The following is a 19759-nucleotide window of genomic DNA, read 5'->3' as shown; positions in this document are numbered from 1 at the left end:
AGCACACAAGTAAATGTGTCTGTGGTCCTCTGTGTAACCACGTGCCAGTGTGAAAATGTCAAAGGGCGTCTGCAGCACATATGAAACACATGTGGGGGTTGCAATAAACACACAAGACAACGGTTCAGTTTTAAAAACTCTCTCAGTAACTATTTTCTGTATTAATGTACAACCGTTGAAAATTACAGGAAATGTTTTTGGTAGATTTTTCTTTATTGTTTTTTTAAACGATCTATCAATCAACAGCTATTTGTTTTTTTCAAGAAGAAGAAATGTGAAAGAAGTAAGCAAGGATGAAAAATGAAGAAAAAAATGGTGGGCTGAGAGCATACAGTGAGGAAGAAGAATGAATGAATGCATGGATGTTTGTTGTGTGATGCGGCGTGTTGTAGTGTAGTGAGTGAGCCGTGAGTGCCTGAGATGCCAGAATTTGTTAATCAGCTGATGCAATAGTTTTACCATAATCATAACAGGTAGCAGCTAATTACTGGCAGTTATGGTTAAAAGCAAGTTTGGCAATAACAAAAAACTGTGTTTATTGTAGCAAAGAAACAGACCTACACACATTCAAGTATGTTCTAAGTGATCACACATTAAACACAAGAAAATACTGCATTTAATCCAAGCCATGTTAAGTAGAATGTGAATGTTTTCCACAGAAAACCAATCAGTGTAATGACAGCACTGATAAATTAGCCAAAACGAACTGATTAAATGTGAGCAATTGAACTGCCAGAAAGTGTCCACTAGGCGTTATGGTCTTAGCCTTATTATCAACTTGTTCATCCTCAGTGGTTTTTACCTTTTCTTGTATTTTAGAGGATTCATAAAGCTTCACCAGTAACCACAACAAATTTGACCTTGCTGGTGAGATATGGTTATAAATGAAGTGTAACCCTGGTGAATGTGATGTGGAAGAGCATGGAGGAGGACAACGGAGGAGGAGATACAATCGTGCCATTCCGTGACACTGCAGCATTTTAGGAGTGACAGAAGGAAGAGACGGGGGTGGGGCAAGAAAAAAGTGGCGTCAAGTGTGACTGCACCAGGAGTTAGTCACTGAAGGAAGCAACAGTGGGGGACATTGAAGGAAGGAAGAAGGGTTATGCTGGTGCTCTGCAGTCTAAATGGCGCTTTAGGTGTCATGGAAATCCTTCAGCAGCGTGCGTCGCCTCTGTTCGGCAATGTGCATCTGATTCTCCAGCTCCTGTTCACACAGACAGTAGTGTGTATATGAACAATATGGAACACATCTTACAGCTCAGTGATTTTATTCATCAGAGATGCTATGTATTCAGCTATGTATTCTGACGTTTCTCCTCCCTCACCCCCCTGTCGCTGGCACTGAGATCCACCTCGCCTCCCACCACTCCCCTCTCGTAGCTGTCGGCCCGCTCCACCTTCCACGACAAGTTCTCGATCTCTGCTTCCAGTTGAGCCTGCTGGTACTCAAACTGCAACAGAGGAGCAACAAAATGAATACACAGCTACAATGCCAGCGATGGAACATGATTCAGAAAAGACATCAATGATGACATCTTTGGAACATGGTGCAAACTGCACAGTAGGGCATACTGTGGATGGAGGTTTAGAAACAAAAACACTATACAGACAAAACTATTAGGAAACATGTCCATTATGCTTAAAGAAAGTGAAAATGCTAGAAAACACGGTGAGTCACTGATGTTGGACCTGAAAGAGGGCCTGCTGGGTCAAAAGGTGTTCTTCCACACCAAACTCATCCTGGGAAATCTCTATCATCCTAGAGAACTGTACCCATACAGTTAAGCATAATTGTTCAAAATGTCTTGGTAAAATGATTATTTTAAGACTCGGGATCTTGTACATGAATTTATTTATAAAAGAAGTGTGTCTGAATAATTTTGTCCATACAGAGTTATCACTGTGTGCAGACATGGAAAATAAAGTCAATTTTCTCACCAGTTTCTTGCGTGGGCCGGACATGTAATAGGCGTAGGGATACGTATACTGCAGTGTGTAGCGACACTGGAAACAAACGTAACAACATAGTGTGAGACATTGGTTATTGGATAGATGGTGATTAAAAAAACCTATTGCTTGTCTGTTGAGCTAATATCTAATGTATGACTATGTATTGTGTTCAAGACATAACATTATGTCTTGAAATAAATGTTATGAAACACACTACACAAATGTGCTTGTGCTAGCATTGACAGGTGTTCCGGTTGGTGCATCAAGAAAACAGAACCCCTCTTTAACAAATAAAAACGCATAGGTCCTGACTTCCTAGCATTTTGAAATTGCATGCCAAATTGTGAATTCAATCAAGTCTGCTCACCCCTGCATCTAAAAAATGTATAAGCATACCTTAGCTAGAAGCTTTGCAGCGTTATGAAGATACTGCCAGTCAATCCAGGTTCCCAGGTTGTTCATCACTCTCTCCTGGATCTTCTCCTGGATCCTCTGGTACGTCTGAGCCTCTAACTGCAGAGACTTGTTGTGGTTCTCCCACTGGTGCAGGAAACAAACCGAAGAAATAACACAGCACAATTGTGTGGTTGTAGCAGAGATGAAGACTATGTATCCCACTTCTTGTGGATTTGTCATATTTAGAAGTGGATGAAAAGCACTATAAAAATTGTCATGAATTGGTAGAAAATAAGAGCAACAAACAATTTGTACAAGCATGCAATGTATAAAAAAACCCTCAGTGCTCACCCTCTCAAAGTAGAAGAGGTATTTCTTGAGAGCCTCTCTGGCTTGAGCCTGCTGACTCTGGTTGACTATGTCGGGGTTTTCTTTGTAGCGGCTGCACTCATAGTATTCACTGCCATGAGTCTTCCAGTCACCGAGACACATCCAGCAGAAGTCTGGAGGTGGGGAGTGGGGTGAGGAGGTGGGAGGTACGTTTAGAGGGCTGTTATGCAGTGTTTCCCAACCTTTATTGAGCCATGGCACATATTTTACACGAGAAAAACCTTGTGACGCACCTTATTCCTGCCATGACTTATTCTCTTGTATGAATGGCAACAGGTGGTTACACAGGTTATTTGTTTGTAATAAATAAATAATAATGTTCACGTAATTGGATAATTTCCTGCTGCACACCTGAATAACTCTCACAGCACACTAATGTACAGCGCCACAGTGGTTGAGAATCAAATCTATGGCTATTTTGTATTCAAATATCTCATAGCAGAGTGTAACCACATTCTGTCCTCACAAGCCTGCCAGAGAAATGTGAAACACTTCGTCAAAATGACTACCACGCTATTAGGATTTCTTGCTGATGATGTAAATGGCTGGAAAGTAGGGCATACACCATCCAGCACTTTGATTCTTCTGCTAGAATAAAAAAAGAAGCACAAGCAGTAGGATTTCCTCTTTTGATTAAAAATCAAATAATGCAACTTGAATAGTAATACTCCATATATCAGGTTGATTCATAACCAGCAGACTTTCAAAACCTCCGAAAATACTATTTGCAAAGTGGTGCTTCATTTAGAACAATGACATAATAATGATATTCCTTTATTACACTGGATAGGTCAAACCCTTACCGTGTTTGCACTTGGAGCATTGCTGAAACAAACAGACAAGATCAGGTTAGCACATTAGCAATCATCACCCATCCATGTTGTAAAATGCTTATCCTGAAAGTGAGCTACTTGAACCACTGCACAAATGATTTGTAACATGGAGAAGAAGAACTCTGCTTCTTTCTAGTCCTTTCGGAACATGTTTGAATTGTGCAAGTGTAAACATGTGATGTACTCAATGTAACTTGTTGAGCATGTTTGAAACAAATAATCCATAACCATCTTTGGCCCAACAGGGCATATACAACACTGCACAAAAACATGCTAAGCTTTTCTTAACTAATCTGATGTGGACATATAGACATTTACACAAAATTAAATAAGATATATTTTAAGCCCTGAGTGTAATTTCACATTTTCACGTATGACTAAAGATTGGTATTGTTTCCATTTTAGCCGATAACGGTGCCAGTGCTGAAATGGTGTCTGTACTTTTAAAAAGGAAAACATCAATTTTGGTTTAAAAAAAAAAAAAAAAAAAAAAAAAAAGAAGCCTTTTTTAAATTTTTACAGCATTTTGTGACATACAAGTTGAACAAAATAGTTATTTAAAGATAAATTAAATAATATAAATACAAATTATAACTGACTAATAAATTCACCAATATGAAATTAAGTCAACAAATTATCATAATTGTCACAGCAAAACCAGCAGCAACACAGAACATAGGGGATGTCAAAAAACAACCTGCTTGTGTTGCTGCATGTCATGTTCAGAATTCCGCTGTTCGTGAATGCACCTTGCTCGTCATGACCGTGATTGGTGGATAATGAGGAAGTGTCGTGTTGCTGTTGTGGACAGTGTGATGGCAAAATGTGCGCGCAGAATTGGAACTGAGCGCTACTTCTGGCGTATTAAGGGCATCAATAATGTTTAAACATGTTTAGACTGTGTGTGTCTCTGTCGAGACTTACTAGACGTTACTTGCACAATGTCACCTTCAAGCCCTTGTTGCAGGTGGCTGAGTCTGCATTCATTTAGCACCGAAATGAAACACCAATAGCCACTTCGATTTATGGTTCTAGTATGGTACCGCGTTTCGGCACCCATCTCTACTTATGACTCACCATGTGATTGCATCCTCCATTCTTTTCAATGCAGATATTGCACTTGGGACACTGAAATAAGACAAAACAGAATTGTCACATTCAGAAGGTTAATTCTCTTTTTTTAATTTAACATTTTTTGTAATGTAATAGAAAGCATGAGGCTCATACATCTTTAGTGTGTGCGCTGATGTAGTTGGCCGTCTCAGAGTCGTCGGCGCATTTTGTAAGCCATTTCCGGATGGTTGCACAGTCTGTGGGTGCGTGGTACATCTGACGACATTTAAAACTGAGAAAGAAGACACATTGGGGGGAAAAAAAACACTTATGCACTAACACTTATGCACGCTTTCGTAAGGCAAGGAAAGTCTGGGAAGAGCAGAAATCTCCACTCACGTTGTTTGCTAAGTGGGGAAAGCCCCAACCATAGTATATTTAGGGGTGTCAAATTAGTGCCTTAATTAGGATGAATTAATTATGGTCATATCCATATACAGTATATCTATTTTAAATTGTGGTAATCAAATGTTTAATCTCTAACTTTCTGTATGCGAGTTGCATTGTTATAAAACTACATTTTCTGCATTGGGTTTCGTGTACTCCTACTGCAGTAAAAACATTGCAGACAACTACTACCTAACTACATCACCAACATGGACGACGTGCCGCTCACTTTCGACATCCCGGTGAACCACACTGTAGCCAAGGGGACCAGCACGGTAGCGATACACACAACGGGGCACGAGGAGTCGGCTTTTACTGTTGTGCTTGGTTGCCATGGTAATGGACCGAAACTGCTACCTGTGGTGATTTTTAAGAGGAAGACGCTGCCAAAGAAAAGTTTCCAGCCGGACCAATCAAAGGGGCTGGAAGATTGAGAAGACTGACTGACAATGACGAGAGGGAACCCGGCGTGTTTGATGGAGAACTTGCCCCGCTGTTCATTTGGGATACAGAAGATGAGGACTTTGATGGATTTGTGGATGAGGATTGATAAAAAATAACATGAGTACATTGTTAAATACTTCAATAAAGTACCATCAAATTCAGTTTTGCTCCCGCTGGCTTTTTAAAAACATACAATAGCATGCATGCTAGAGTACAGTAGCGTCGCTGGGAGCACTTCCTGTTCCCCAGCGTGCTTTGTGGTACTGTTTTGGTGCAAATGCTCTTAAAGTTACATGTTTGAGCTACATAGTTGTTAGTTATTGTTTTGCAAAAATAGCGGTAGTGTCTTGTCTGTTTTTGCGTTGCTGTGTGATGTTTTTAGTTGTGCACCATGACCGAGACTGTTGTGTTGAGTGATGACCATCCTGATTTCATGTGGGTTTGATAAATTGAATGAGAGTTCTGCTCTTAATCTGTCTAAAGAAATAAAGCACCGTCGCTTCCTCACTGACTTCTGAGCGACACGGTTAAAACCTGGTTATTTGTCAACAATTCAGGTGATCATGGGCAAAACACAATCTGCTTTGGCTTCCAGTGTCACAGAGATTCCAGCCTTAAGTTAATGAGCTACTGATTAAATGTATTTATAGAGTAGTAGTAGTAGTGTGTGTTGGACCTACCAGAAGACCTCACTGCAGCGGCTACACTGCACCCTGCGTGCCCGTGGCTCCTGCACCTTAATGACGATGGGACAGTCTGCACCCGGACACAGTTGCAATTGGAAGTGACTCTGCAGTAGGAGAGATGAAGATTGGGCTAGGAATGTCCAAGCTGAATGATGACGTTCAGAAATATTACTCATTCGCTAAAGTTGGAGTAGACATTTAAGGCAAGGGAAAGGCTTCTTGAGACGTCATCTGTACTTCTGTGAAGAATGTGTCGGACGTTTCGCTCCTCATCCGAAGTGCTTCGTCAGCAAACTGAATTTAAGGCAAGGCTATTTGTTTACATACTGTCAATTCCGGTGTCTAAGCCGCACCCACTATATTTAGAAGGAAAACCAGATTTGTACATATATAAGCCGTGTCCAGGTCATAAAATGGCATATTGTAGTGCACACGAGTCCGTGAGGACCAGGCAGCTTTCTATTTGACAAGAGCCAATAATAAGCTATGAAAAAATTCACAACAAGCTTGTCAACCCATTGGAAATGCAAACATGCAACTTGTATTGTTCCATGTTTGTATATTTATTAGGTCCTAATAAATATACAAACATGCAACAATACAAGTTTTAAATGAAAAAAATAAACATTTTAAAGTTTGAGCATAGCATTTCATTGGAGTACAAGCAGCATAGAAAATGGATGGCTGGCATTGCAATGCTGCCTCTGTCTTCCAGAGAAGCCCGGAGCCCAGATGGAGGTTGATGTCATTGCAGCGCCCCAAAGAATGAGTTGCTCAAACGCAATGCATTATGGGAATTTTTTTTATTGTATTTTAAAGTCATATTGGTATGTTTTGTATACTTTTGTATACTTCTCAGTACACCTTTTGAGTGTTAAATTGCTGTGTGATGAGTTTAGTGTTGATTTGTAAGATGACACCGTGAGTCAGCCTGTTATATTGTTATACTGTTATATATAATGACGTCCTGTGATTTCCAGTGGGTTGACAAGCTCATTGTGAGTGCATTGATAACTTGTGATTGGCTCCTACCAAAGAAAGAGCTACTGTTTCCTCAGTGACTCACGAGCGGCACAGTATTTAAACAATTAGTAGTAGTTCTGAAGTAAAACATATGTCACAAGATTAGAATTTAGACATAAATTAGCTGCACCACTGTATAAGTCGCAGGGTTCAAAGTTTACGAAAAAAATAGAGGCTTATACACCAGTATTTATGGTATATTTGCAACTGGTGGAAGTTGCCATATGTGGCCAATATAAGTGGATAGAGTCGACAGTCAACTCAGATTTTTTATGTTTCCACGAGCAGCAACTTAGTGCTGTCTCTGAAAACGGAGATTAAGTGAGGACACACACCTCAACGTAGTCTCTGAAGAGGTAGCGTCTGTACTTGTCCTTCAGCTCCTCTCCTGGCAGTAGAGGCAGGACAAAATCTTCTGGCATTTGCAGGGAGCAATCCTGAGCCATGCAAGAGATGCCTGTAAACACATGCACAGAGCTGAAAAAAGAATGACAATCTTGAATCCTTGAAAAAGCACACTGTCACAACTGTCAGCCAATGGTAACTTAAGTTCTCAACTACACTTAAAATAATGTTGGTTTCTTGTCCTGGTGTTAAAAACACACATCAGATTCACCATCAGTGATTCAATGACTGCATGTGTGAAAATGAAAAATGCACAAACTTGACTTACCCACTCCGATGCCATCTTTGACTAGTACAGTGCAGTGCTGCTCCCAGCATGCTTTGCAAAAGGAGTGCTGGCAAGGAAGTGCCAACAGGGAGTCTCTCCGTACTATCTGTAGACACACACCACACTGGAGGGACTGAGTGGCCTGAAACCCAACAAGGATGCACATTTAATTGAGATAATCTTTAATTCTTAAAAATATTAAATCTGATACCAGCATGTGCTATGATAAGTGTCAATACTACAGTCTGGTATCTGTAAAGATGCATTGTAACAGATCATAAGAATTGTAAACTTAATTCCCCTTTCTTTAGCTTATCTGCTGTGTTTACAACCAAATGACTAGGTGACGTTCGACAGACTTAAAAAACCATGCCGTCACTGAGGAATGTAGAATTTAAATTTATAATCAGTGTTAAGAGAAAAAAACGAAAACAGTTTGGCATGTATACCTATGAGTTGGATTCAAACTAAGCCCACTAAAGCACAGACATCTCCTAAAATGTCATCATCACAATGAAACTATAACAAAAAACAAACAATAATTTCAGTCAGTTTATTACTTACAGTTACTGATCTGCAGATGCTGCTTGGCTGAACCAGAGCGTCTGACAGCACCAAAGAAGAGTTTGACTTATACCTGTGGAATAAAAAAGGCTCTAAGTAGAGGCTCTAAAGAGAAGTGTGCGGCTAGAAAAGTTCAAATAGAGGTCCAGAATAAGAAGATGAGAGGGTTTTACAACTTTGTAGCATTTTCAAGATCAAATTAGCAAGCTTTTTAGTGCTTTGTAGGTAAAACAGTAATGCAAATACAGTTATACACTACAAAACACTTAATTCAAGCAATACTAGGCAACATTCTCACATTGTTTCCTCTCCATTAGATGTCCCAGAAGGCGGATTCACAAGATGAGTAGTTTTACTTTATTTTAGCATTATTGTATCGTGTCGTAACATCTTTTTACACTTGTATTAGAGTGTTTTATAGCTCTCTGAGTAATTTTAAACATTTGCCAATTCTTGAAAAGTAAACACATTAAACCGTTTAACCAAAAAAATTAAAGATTTCAAGAAAATACTACAGCACAGTTGAAGACAACATGGATGGAACTAGTATAAATACCTGTCCAGTATTTGTGAAACCTGCCAATGAAAATGCACGAGGATCAGCTTTGCTACCGCCGGTAAAACCTGTAAAGGGAAAGCGAGAGAATCTGATTGGCTCTTACTGAATATTATGTGAGGCAGGAAGCAACACACATTATTAGGCCTGTCATGATAAAAAATTTTGCTGGATGATAATTTTCCTACTAATCATTGCAGATAAACAATATTGTCAACATTATTTTGAGACCATTTGTCAGTCAGATAATAATCATAATAATATACAGTATGGCATAATAATAAGAGTACACCATATCAAAAGCAATAAACTTTAATTTCTCAAGCGTATTTAACATTGGAATTGGAATGTCAAGAGCTTTTACATAAAATAAACAACATAATAAAATAAAACAAAAAAAAAACACCCCAATGAGAATAAGAATCTCCTTTTAGTAAAAATTGCACTAATAAAAATAATCAATCACAATATTTCTGATTGTCAATCAGTGTCACTTTCTTTATTGTCTGAATATTGACCAAATTTTTTTTTAGAAATAACCCGGAAATACTCTAAGGTTCACATTGTGTGTCAATGCAGACGTCAGCTCATTTGCATCAAACAAATTTTGTGAATACAAAATGCAGTTTTTAAATGAAACTGTTTATTATTAAGGGAGAAAAAAAAATCCAAACCTACATAGCCCTGTGTGGGGAAAAAAAGTTATTGCGCCGTCCCCCCCTCGTTAAAACTTAACTTTGGTTTACCACACTTGAGTTTAATGTTTCTAGCCACACCCAGGCCTGATGACTGCCACACCTGTTCTCAATCAAGAAATCACCTGCCTGACAAAGTAAAGTAGTCCAAAAAAATCCTCAAAAGCTCAACATCATTCAGGAATAAATGAGAAAGGAAGTAATTGAGATCTATCAGTCTGGAAAAGGTTATAAACCCATTTCTAAAGCTTTGGGACTCCAGCAAACCACAGTGAGAGCCATTATCCACAAATAGCAAAAACATAGAACAGTGGTGAACCTTCCCAGGAGTGGCCAGCCAACCAAAATTATCCCAAAAAAAAAAACAAAAAACTGCAGGCCTCTTGCCTCTTAAGGTCAGTGTTCATGACTCCACCATAAGAAAGAGTGGGCAAAAACAGCCTGCATAGCAGAGTTCCAAGACAAAAACTACTGCTGAACAAAATCAACATTAAGGCTTGTCTCAATTTTGACAAAAAAACATCTTGACCTTTAGGAAAATACTCTGTGGTCTGACAAGACAAAAGTTTTGGAAGGTGTGTGTCCCATTGTATCTGGCATAAAAGTAACGCCGCATTTCAGAAAAACAACATCATACCAACAGTAAAATATGGTGGTGGTTGTGTGATGTTTTGGGGATGTTTTGCTGTTTCAGGATCTGGAAGACTTGCTGTGATAAATGGAACCATGAATACTGCTGTCTACCAAAACATCCTGAAGGAGAATGTCCTGGCCTCTGTTCGTGACCTCAAGCTGACACAAACTAGATTTTGAATTGTACCTTACCTCGTGTATCCATTCGCCTATGGAAGCGTTTACCACAAAGATTTCCATCCCAACTTACTATAGATAAAAAAAACTTATTTCTGTCCGTGATTTGAGTTCACACACACACACACAATATATTAATATATACTCCTGATCAAAATCTTAAGACCAGTTGAAAAATTGCTAGAATTAGCATTTTGCACATTTGGATCTTAATGAGGTTTTAAGTAGAGCTACAATATGCAAAAGGGGAGGGGGAGTGAGACAAAAAGCACTTTGAAAAAGTAGATTATTGAAAACAACAATTAAACTGAAATAGGCTGTTTATCAGCTGATCAAAAGTTTAAGACGATCGCTCAAAACATAAGAAAAAAACTCTCCAAACTACAAGAAAATTTTTTCTCAGTTAATCACTTCAAAAATTTGTTTGGGCATGTTTGATACGAGTGCTTCAGTGGAACATTGGTTCAAATGGTGAAGCAGCTGTATTTTTTAAATAATATTTTAAATCGCAATAGTTCGATATATCATTTTGTTGCATTTCTGCAAAAGCAGCTACCCTGCATGTGGCCTACATCCTAGGCTGGTTAACAGTCAATTACATTTGGGAACTGGGCAATGAGTGGGAATTGATCCAGCTATGTGAACTACTACACTACCAATGTTGATGCAACACTGCATTACCATTTTTGTTTGTGTTTTATTTGCTGAATATTTCAGTTCACATAAATGCCTAGACTGAAAAACACGCTATAAATAAACCACATATTTGGTTCTTGATAAGAGTTTGAATCAAGTGATAGAACTGCTCATACATGTGGAATGTATTTGATGTAGGAAAACAGCATAAAGAGAAGCCTCACCTTCAGTGCAGCAGCCACAATATTGACCTCCTCATTGAGCACCCTTTGGCTCTCCTTGTACGTCAGACACGTGAATTGATACTCCTCCGGATCAAAGGAGTCGGCACCCTGTTGTTCCACGTCGCTAGCCACACCTTCATAGTAGGTTTCGAGGTCCTCCTCTTCCCCTGCATCGTCCTCATCTTCCTCTTCTTCAGAGTTCACCCCGAAGTCTTCCTCGTTGCTGTCAGATGCCTGGCTGTTCATGTCCACAGACATCCAGTCGACGGAATCAACCACCCGGACAGGTAGACGGCACGCCTACCTGTCGGATCTGTGTGGTCTCTGATGGGATGAAATGGCTTGTAGAAGCTCCGCCTCTCCCTCCCCAACGTCCTGATGCTGCCGTCGTTGGTCAGAGACACCCTGGCGTCTGGTGTGTCTGAGCCGCGTGGCGAGCGAGCTCAGCAGCAGCGGAAGAAACAGAAGAAGTCGCACTCCCCGTCACTCATTTGGAACGCTGGTTTCAGAGGCTTATGTCACAAAAGAACAAAACAGGGGAAAAGCAAAGGAATGACATGGATGTTTAGGGAGACCAACAACTTTTTGCACACACTTTCAAATACAGCACAACCTATGACCCTTAGGTTTTAAAATTCACAATTGAAGTCAAATTATGAGGAAAAAATAAGCCTAAATCACACAAAACTTGGGAGTTTGAACACCTCCAATAGCATATTGTACAAGAGATTACTTCAGTAAGAATCAAGGTTTAAAGCTGCCTCTGTCCACCAGAGGAAGCCAGAGGAGCCCAGAAGGAGGCTGACATCATCGCAGCACCCCAGCAGCAATAACCAATGAAATGCTTAGCTGGCACAAAATGCATCATGGGACGAAGTTAAATAGCTGTTTTTTTTTTTTTATTTTAAACTCGTATTGGTGCTTGCCTTGTATATATACAGTATATATCTTACCTAGCTTTTGAGTATTAAGTTGCTGTGTGATGATTTTAACATCCTTTGTAAGATGACACAGTGAATCATTATCATATTGTTATATTGAGTAATGACCTCCTGCAATTTCCAATGGCTTGACCAGCTCGTCGTGGGTTTTTTCATAACTCATGATTGGCTCCTGTCAAATAAAGAGCTACCTGGTCTTCACGGACTTGTGCGTGCCACAAAATGCCATTTTATGACGTGGACATGTGCGACTTAGTCTGATGTGGCTTATATATGTACAAATCTGTTTTTCCTCGCTAAATTTAGTTGGTGCGGCTTAAACACTGGTGCGTCTTATACACCAGAAATTACGGTATTTATTACTCCTTCATGCCCTGCCATTGGCTGGCGACCAGTCCAGGGTGTACCCCGCCTGTCGCCCTAAGTCAGCTGGGATAGGCTTCAGCATGCCCCCGCGACCCTAATGAGGAAGAAGCGGTATAGAAAATGGATGGATGGATGGATTACGCCTTCAATAGTTACTGTACAGAAACCACCAACCTGTCATCACACCTAATAGCTTAATCATGATCATTACCATAATATGTTGAGTTAAAAAATAGTTTGATTTACAACAGGGGTCCCCAAACACCGGGCCACGGCACAGTACCGGTACATGCGCAGAGCCAACCTGGACCATGAAGCAAGAAGCAATGATAAAAAAAAAAAAAGATCTGTCCTGCTGAAACAGGACAGTATAAAACAGTACAAATTCAGTGTCCAGGTTTATAAGTGCAGGTGTATCCAACTTCCAGGACGATTACAGCTAGTTAGACAAAAAGAAAGGAGAGGTGAGCTATTTGTGTTTTATGTGACTGACAACATTTAAATTGTACTTTATTTAGAAAGCACATCTCCACTCTAACAGTGTGCTCATTTATCATTAAATACAGGCATCATGTATGAATTGAATATTTATAAAAACACAAATATTCTTTGGTGAGCAACTCAACATTAGCTGGCAAGCTACCGCTAGCTCACAAGCGACCTGTTGGAGACCCCTCTGACAACGTCACTATCTTAAAGCTGGACACTATGTTTTTGCATTAAACAACTTACAAACACAACTAGTGATTTCAGGACAAGATATAATTATTAAAACAACACGAGAGCAAGATTTTTAAGTGACAAATTAAAAAGTAACTTAGCACATACCCCCATGAACTTGATAACCACTTGTAGCGTCCCTGTGGGACAAAAATGAGCTCTGAACTAACCGTATTGCCTGTTTGTTTTAAAGACAAAAAAATAAAAAAAAAACAAAAAAAAACTTTGAGGTTGAAGAGGTGATGCTAGGCGGAAAACTAGCTAGCTGCCTCCAGTGATGCAGAGTGAAGGCCAGGCAAAATGTGTCAAATAAACAAAGATGCCAGAATAGTCAAACGGCAATGAGATTGAAATGTGAGATATCACACCTGCTGGTATCTATAGACTTGGGCTGAGTCCACTAATAAATGGGACACCACTTGATTCTCATTAGATCATGACCCTTCACCATTTGCCTGCTGTGACATAGGCAGATGAGATTATTAAATTGTTCATAATAAATGTTTCCTACCATAATGTAAGGTGCATACACTTCTACACTATTTCAATGTTATATAGCCTACCTCAGAGCACCTTTTTAAAAAAAATAAAATGCACATTTTTACAAACTGACATTTATTGCAAAACAACAACTCAAATAACAGCTTACAACCAGCACTGTGACAACATTGATAAAAATAGAAAATGCATGAAATATATATATGAAATAGAAATAACAATAAAACAAACTTTATGAACATCAACAAATACATAAACCTGATCAGGTATTATTTCAAAGTTTAAAAACCTCACTTCCCTCAGATTCTTTTGTAAAAAAGTCCAGAATGGCATTTTGTTGCATTTGACTTTTCCATACTGAGATTGAAGCTCTTGAAAGGTCCTGGAGTGCTGTGTGGTTTAGCAGAGGGCTGACTTCAGTTGTCTGAGCATCTCCTGCAGGAATGACACACATGCATGATTGATGTGCTACAACTATTAACTCATTGGAAATCCAAAAATAATAGTAATAGTAGTTTAGCAATAGTGTGCTGAAAACAGAGTAATGGTAAAAAATAAAAAATAGATGGGACAACATTAGATTCCAAAAGATGAATACACTTCGATAACATGTTGTGCTGTCCACATATGGTCATGTTGTTTACATCTTTTATTTAGCACACTTCCGGACCATCCATACTATATGCTGAATAAAATAAACATATCTCAACATGAGAATTGTTGGTGGACTAGGGTGGCTATAATTCACAGCAAACAGACTTCACTACGATGTGCTATGTTACATGATTGATTAGATAGCTAATATACAACATGAACGTCACAGTACAGTTCACTAATGTAGATTCCCCTCCGTAGAGAGCCATTTTAAAATGCAACTTACAATTAACAGGCTAATGTGTGGTCGCTATGTAATCATTGGCTAATAATTTACGAAAAGCAGTACTTTGCAGTGAAGTTATATACAGTATCAGTGTTAGCTGGCGAGTTATAACTACCGACAACCAATAATACAAAACATGGCGAGTATTTACGTGGCGTAGCAAATGATTGAATATCTAATAAAACATGAGTGACATTACTGTGAAAAGCAATAATTATGTGTAATTACTTACATTTACATGCTTCTTTTGGTCTCCGCTCTGCCGCCGGTGTTGCATCTGCATAGATTCCGCCTGCCCCTTCATTTCAAGTCTGGTCCCCGTCCACACTTGGTTTCTAGGGCCGTACAACCCTTAGCACTTACCCATTACCCCTTGATTTAAGGAGAATTGGGACACCACTTGATTCCCGTGAATGCGCAAAACCTAGGGGTAAGGGCTTCAGTCTTAGCCTGTGACAACCTGTCGTCAATTAACTACACATTTTACAGACTATTTTTCATTCTCACAGTAATTAGGGACAAAGTTGTCAACTCAATACGGGATGCACACTTTTGTCTGGTTGCACATGCCTGAGTAGATGAAAATCAATTATTAGTGGCAAAATGCGACCATTTAGTTCCAGTCTGGAGCAATGGCACTTCAAAGTCTACAATTAATGTATGTGATGACTTATTTTGTTCTCTGACCAGTTTTAAAGTTTAATCCTCAACACTACCTGTTAGCCCTACTCATGAACAGATTATGAAGGGACTCATCTGGGGGGAGAGGGGAAATCCATAAAAGTTACATGCCGAGGCGTCATGTCTAAATGCAATGCAAATTGATGATGATTGAGAGGTTAGCTCATTTTTACATTTGTATGTAAAACAGTTAACAGTTACAAATGGTAAACAAATTTAAATAAATTATTCTGTAATGTAAACACTTGTGTAAGACTTGATACTACGTACACGTAAAAGTTTCAAAGTACGATGACCTCATGCCATTTACACATGAAGACTCAATGCCCTAAGTGATAACAACATGACCTTAAAACAAAATAACAGGGAGGCATCAGGAAGGACACGTGTCATTTAAGTATCAACCAAGCTTAATCTTCCCTTAGACAGGCAAAGGAAAGCATGAGATTCATGGTGGTCATTTTATAACACACTTATTTGTGTCTATGACTTTAGAAGCCTTGTTTACACGGCTTCCTGCACTACTTCCACTAGTTTTAAGTTTTGTTATTCTTATCCTTATCTTGGCAGTGTACTACATTGAACTAGTGTTGAACATGTGCCGGATGAAGGCCATGTGTCTGAGGTTTTAGAGGATTACCGGAGCATGCTTTAGCGTTAAGGGGATATAGGAGAGATGCAGACCTGTACTGTACATACTGTAAGAGCTGTCTTAGTGGGAAACGTACTCAGATCTAATACAAAAATGACATCTTTATAAAGATTATAATGCTCAGTTTATAAGATACTGATTCAGCAGTATGTTTGTGGTTGTAGTTTGTAGTGGTGTACAACTGCAACACAGTTAAATATCTAAATAAGGCGGAGAAAACAGGGGAACCTCCAAATTCAAATGCCCCTTAGGTTGCACATATTTGGGTAAATACGCATCTCAAGAGTCTCAAATCCAAGCATTGTAGTCATGTTAGCAGTTATTTCCTTACTTGTCATTGAAGTTAGAGCGCTTTCATGTTTTAACAGATTAGTGTCATATTGAATTCCTTAAAACATGTCTTGTACACTTAATATGATTTATGATTTTGACTCTGAAATAGATTATTTCCTATGGGAAAATTGTTATTAGTGATACTATAGCAGTAAAGAATTACACCCCCCCCCCTTTGCTTTTTCTTTGACTTTTGCTTAGAAACATCTTCTAGGGCAGGGGTCACCGACGTTTTTCCTTGTGAGAGCAACTTTTACAAAATGAAAATGGCCAAGAGCTACCCATTTTTGCAACATTTATTTTCAGAGCTTATTTTAAACCCAAACAAAGCGAATATGTTTGTTTTACCAGGACATTAACAAAATGCTGGTGTCCACAACTCACATTTTGTATTTCAGAATGCATTTCTTTCTACTGTTCTTTCATTATTAACTGAAAACCTGAATGAAAAGCAGGCTTGCGGGCACCTCATGTGGTCGTGGGGGGCTACCTGGTGCCACGTTGGTGACCCCTGCTCTAGGGGAACAGGAGATTGACAGGCGGATTGGTGCAGCGTCTGCAGTGATGCGGACTCTGCATCGGTCTGTTGTGGTGAAGAGGGAGCTGAGCCGAAAGGCAAAGCTCTCAATTTACCGGTCGATCTACGTTCCTACCCTCACCTATGGTCATGAGCTTTGGGTAGTGACCGAAACGACAAGATCACGGGTACAAGCAGCCCAAATGAGTTTTCTCTGTAGGGTGGCTGGGCTCTCCCTTAGAGAGAAAGTGAGAAGCAAGGTCATCCGGGAGAAGCTCGGAGTACAACCGCTGCTCCTACTCAATGAGAGGAGCCAGATGAGGTGGCTTGGGCATCTAGTCAGGATGCCCCCCCGGACGCCTCTCAGGGGAGGTGTTCAGGGCACGTCCAACCGGTAGGAGGCCTCGGGGAAGACCCACGTTGGAGAGACTATTTCCCTCAACTGGCCTGGGAACGCCTTGGGATCCTCCGGGAGGAGCTGGACGAAGTAGCTGGGGAAAGGGAAGTCTGGGCTTCCCTGTTTAGACTGCTGCCCCCGCGACCCGACCCTCAGATAAGCGGAAGATGGATAGATGGAACATGCTTTAAATATGCTTTAATATTGCTGTTGTAACATAATTAAAAAGGCCTGTTTTGAATAATAAAGTACTGCATAATCTAAATCGGTACACACTAGTGTGCACTTGCATGGTTAAAGGATAAAATATGCTGCGACGTCACAGCGTTGGCTGGTTCCTCCTCGTCCAAACCCTCCGGCGGAGCTTGATGTACACATCCAAAAAATTTTTTGGCATTGGCTGACAACACAACCAATGTGCATGCTTGAGTGTTACGTGGGGTAGGGCTTACATGCTTACATGGGTATAATACTTGGAAGCACATTCGAAAGTCAGCGTCCTCTAAGCAGCTGCCCAACAGTTGGAAACAGTCTCTTTTATAATTCAGGGCTAAGTGTGTGACTTGCAATTCTCTGCCACAAGGTTAGGGGCAGTGTTTTCTTGAGAGTAAGCGACCGTAGTTGTAGTAATGAACAATGGTGGCTGCAGCGACATACAGATCGTTGTTAGAGCTGGAAATTAATCAATGTGGAACATCAGTCACTTTGACTGTACATTTTCCACTGAAACCGCCCATATTTATATCATATTCATATAACTGCTCATATATCCGTATTGAATATTTCTTTGCTGAGATGCACCTCTATTTGCACCTTTGTTTCTTTAGTTTTGGCAGACTTTTTGGCGCTTTCGTGGGGGGAGGGGACAAAATGGAAATGATGTACAAATAAATAGGCAGACCAATCACTTTGCAATATGCCCTTACGTTAACATGGGGTTGGCATTTTTTGGAGGTGCACATCAAGCTCTGTTGGAGTTTGGATGGGGAGGAGCCAGCTGGCGTCTCATACGCAGGCGCCGTGATGCTTTAGCATATTTTAGCCTTTAAGCAGCAAGTACAGGACACAGTAAAAGTATATTGAAAGGGTTTTGGGGGAATTCTACACAATGAGTACACTCCCAAACCAAATAATCACTCGCATGAGCACATATAAACGAGCGTGTTCAAGTGGCCTTGATCCTCTTGTTATGTGTGACCTGACACATGGACTGGATTAGGCTACTTGCTGACACTGGGGGGGGTGTTCAAAAGTAAAGTCCACCAGTATAGAACAGAGCCAGGGTGAGTCTGCCAGGCGGTCCTCCTGGTGCCAGTCGGGCAACAGAACAGCCGAACGCTGTTGGTCCAGGCTAAAAATAGGCTCTTAAACTGGGTGACACACATCTTTGCGAAGCTAATGTATCACAGCGACTCAGCACAGTTTTATAATGCGTGCTAAGGGAGGTGATGAAAGATTTAATGTTCAGGATGAAGAAAAACTACATGATACGTTTTGTTTTTACACAACAATCAGTTCCATCTCTGGCTAATAAACCTATAAACCACAGCGTACTGATATCGACTAGCTAATTTGTGTTAGCCGGATTAGCTTGCCAACATTTACATTGAGTCATGCAGCAGCACAGAAATATTAAATGTACCGATATAAGAGTACTTCCCCTCCAATGAAAGTAATAACAAAAAAGTTTAACACGTCATTTAAAGACTTTAGGATATTAAAGATAGCATGGTTGCTAGCTGCCCATCGTTGTTACGCCTCTTGCACAGTCCGTGGATTTGGCATGTAAACAAGGCCCTCGGTTTACCCAAGAAGCCACACAAACACGTTTAAAGACAGCTATATTTGTTAATTATCCATTACGTTCATTATGTTTACCTCTCAGAACGGCGGCGCTCCGGTCCACGGTAACATGGAAACGTGTGTTTTACTAACATGAAGGACTACAAAGGGGCTCCGAGCGTTAGCTGTTAAACGGAAGATGTGATGCGTTCCATGTATACTGAAGGGAGTCGGAATTTCCGAGTTAGAATTTTGGAGTGAGAAAAACGCCACTAGAACGGCCCCCGACATTAACATAAATTCCGAAAATTCAGAACAGAAAACGACATATTTTAATATTACGCTTTCAAATTAGCCGAGAACATTTACATTGATCCAACGCTGTAAGCATTAAAGTGTAAAATAAGAGCGTTTTTGTCACGTTAGGTTTGCAATCAGCATTGCTAACAATAATGGCTAACTTTGAACACCTGCTCTGTGGATTATCCTTTTGAAAGTAAATGTGGCAAAAAAATGAGACACATTTGTGATCTTCAAAAGATACAAAATACACATTTTAAGGGCTCATGACACCAACATTTTTTTTGCAAAAAAACAAAATTAACATAC

At 39.9% G+C, this 19759-nt stretch overlaps 1 protein-coding gene across 2 annotated transcripts; it reads right to left on the bottom strand.

Annotated features, from left to right (window-relative positions):
* Positions 1-204: 204 nt before the first annotated feature.
* On the bottom strand, positions 205-19411 carry arih2 (ariadne homolog 2 (Drosophila)). Of its 2 annotated transcripts, none has more exons than XM_054790746.1 (15): positions 19247-19411; positions 11384-11895; positions 9019-9086; positions 8463-8535; positions 7899-8040; positions 7561-7682; positions 6197-6306; positions 4800-4917; positions 4650-4700; positions 3543-3564; positions 2701-2852; positions 2350-2493; positions 1942-2007; positions 1329-1454; positions 205-1207 (listed from the first exon to the last, which is right to left on the bottom strand). In XM_054790746.1, exons 2-15 carry the CDS (start codon positions 11639-11641, stop codon positions 1136-1138), a joined length of 1524 nt encoding a protein of 507 aa, XP_054646721.1. In that variant the 5' UTR covers positions 11642-11895; positions 19247-19411; the 3' UTR covers positions 205-1135. The 2 variants fall into 2 exon arrangements, with proteins under 2 accessions (XP_054646721.1, XP_054646731.1); XM_054790756.1 differs by having other exon boundaries at positions 7899-8004.
* Positions 19412-19759: the final 348 nt, after the last annotated feature.

Source organism: Dunckerocampus dactyliophorus, chromosome 1, assembly GCF_027744805.1.
Source record: "Dunckerocampus dactyliophorus isolate RoL2022-P2 chromosome 1, RoL_Ddac_1.1, whole genome shotgun sequence".
Lineage (NCBI taxonomy): Eukaryota > Metazoa > Chordata > Actinopteri > Syngnathiformes > Syngnathidae > Dunckerocampus > Dunckerocampus dactyliophorus.
The sequence above is the reverse complement of the archived record's forward strand: the minus strand, read 5'-3'. Positions and strand labels throughout refer to the sequence as shown.

What these genes read in the sequence shown, in the direction of transcription:
- arih2 (XM_054790746.1), bottom strand. Translation starts at nt 11,641, where the DNA reads ATGTCTGTGGACATGAACAGCCAGGCATCTGACAGCAACGAGGAAGAC. An exon ending in CAAAGATGGCATCGGAGTGG is followed by an intron (nt 7,683 to 7,898) that starts GTAAGTCAAGTT and finishes ATGTGTTTACAG; the next exon opens with GCATCTCTTGCATGGCTCAG. An exon ending in TCTTCAGAGACTACGTTGAG is followed by an intron (nt 6,307 to 7,560) that starts GTGTGTGTCCTC and finishes CTCCTACTGCAG; the next exon opens with AGTCACTTCCAATTGCAACT.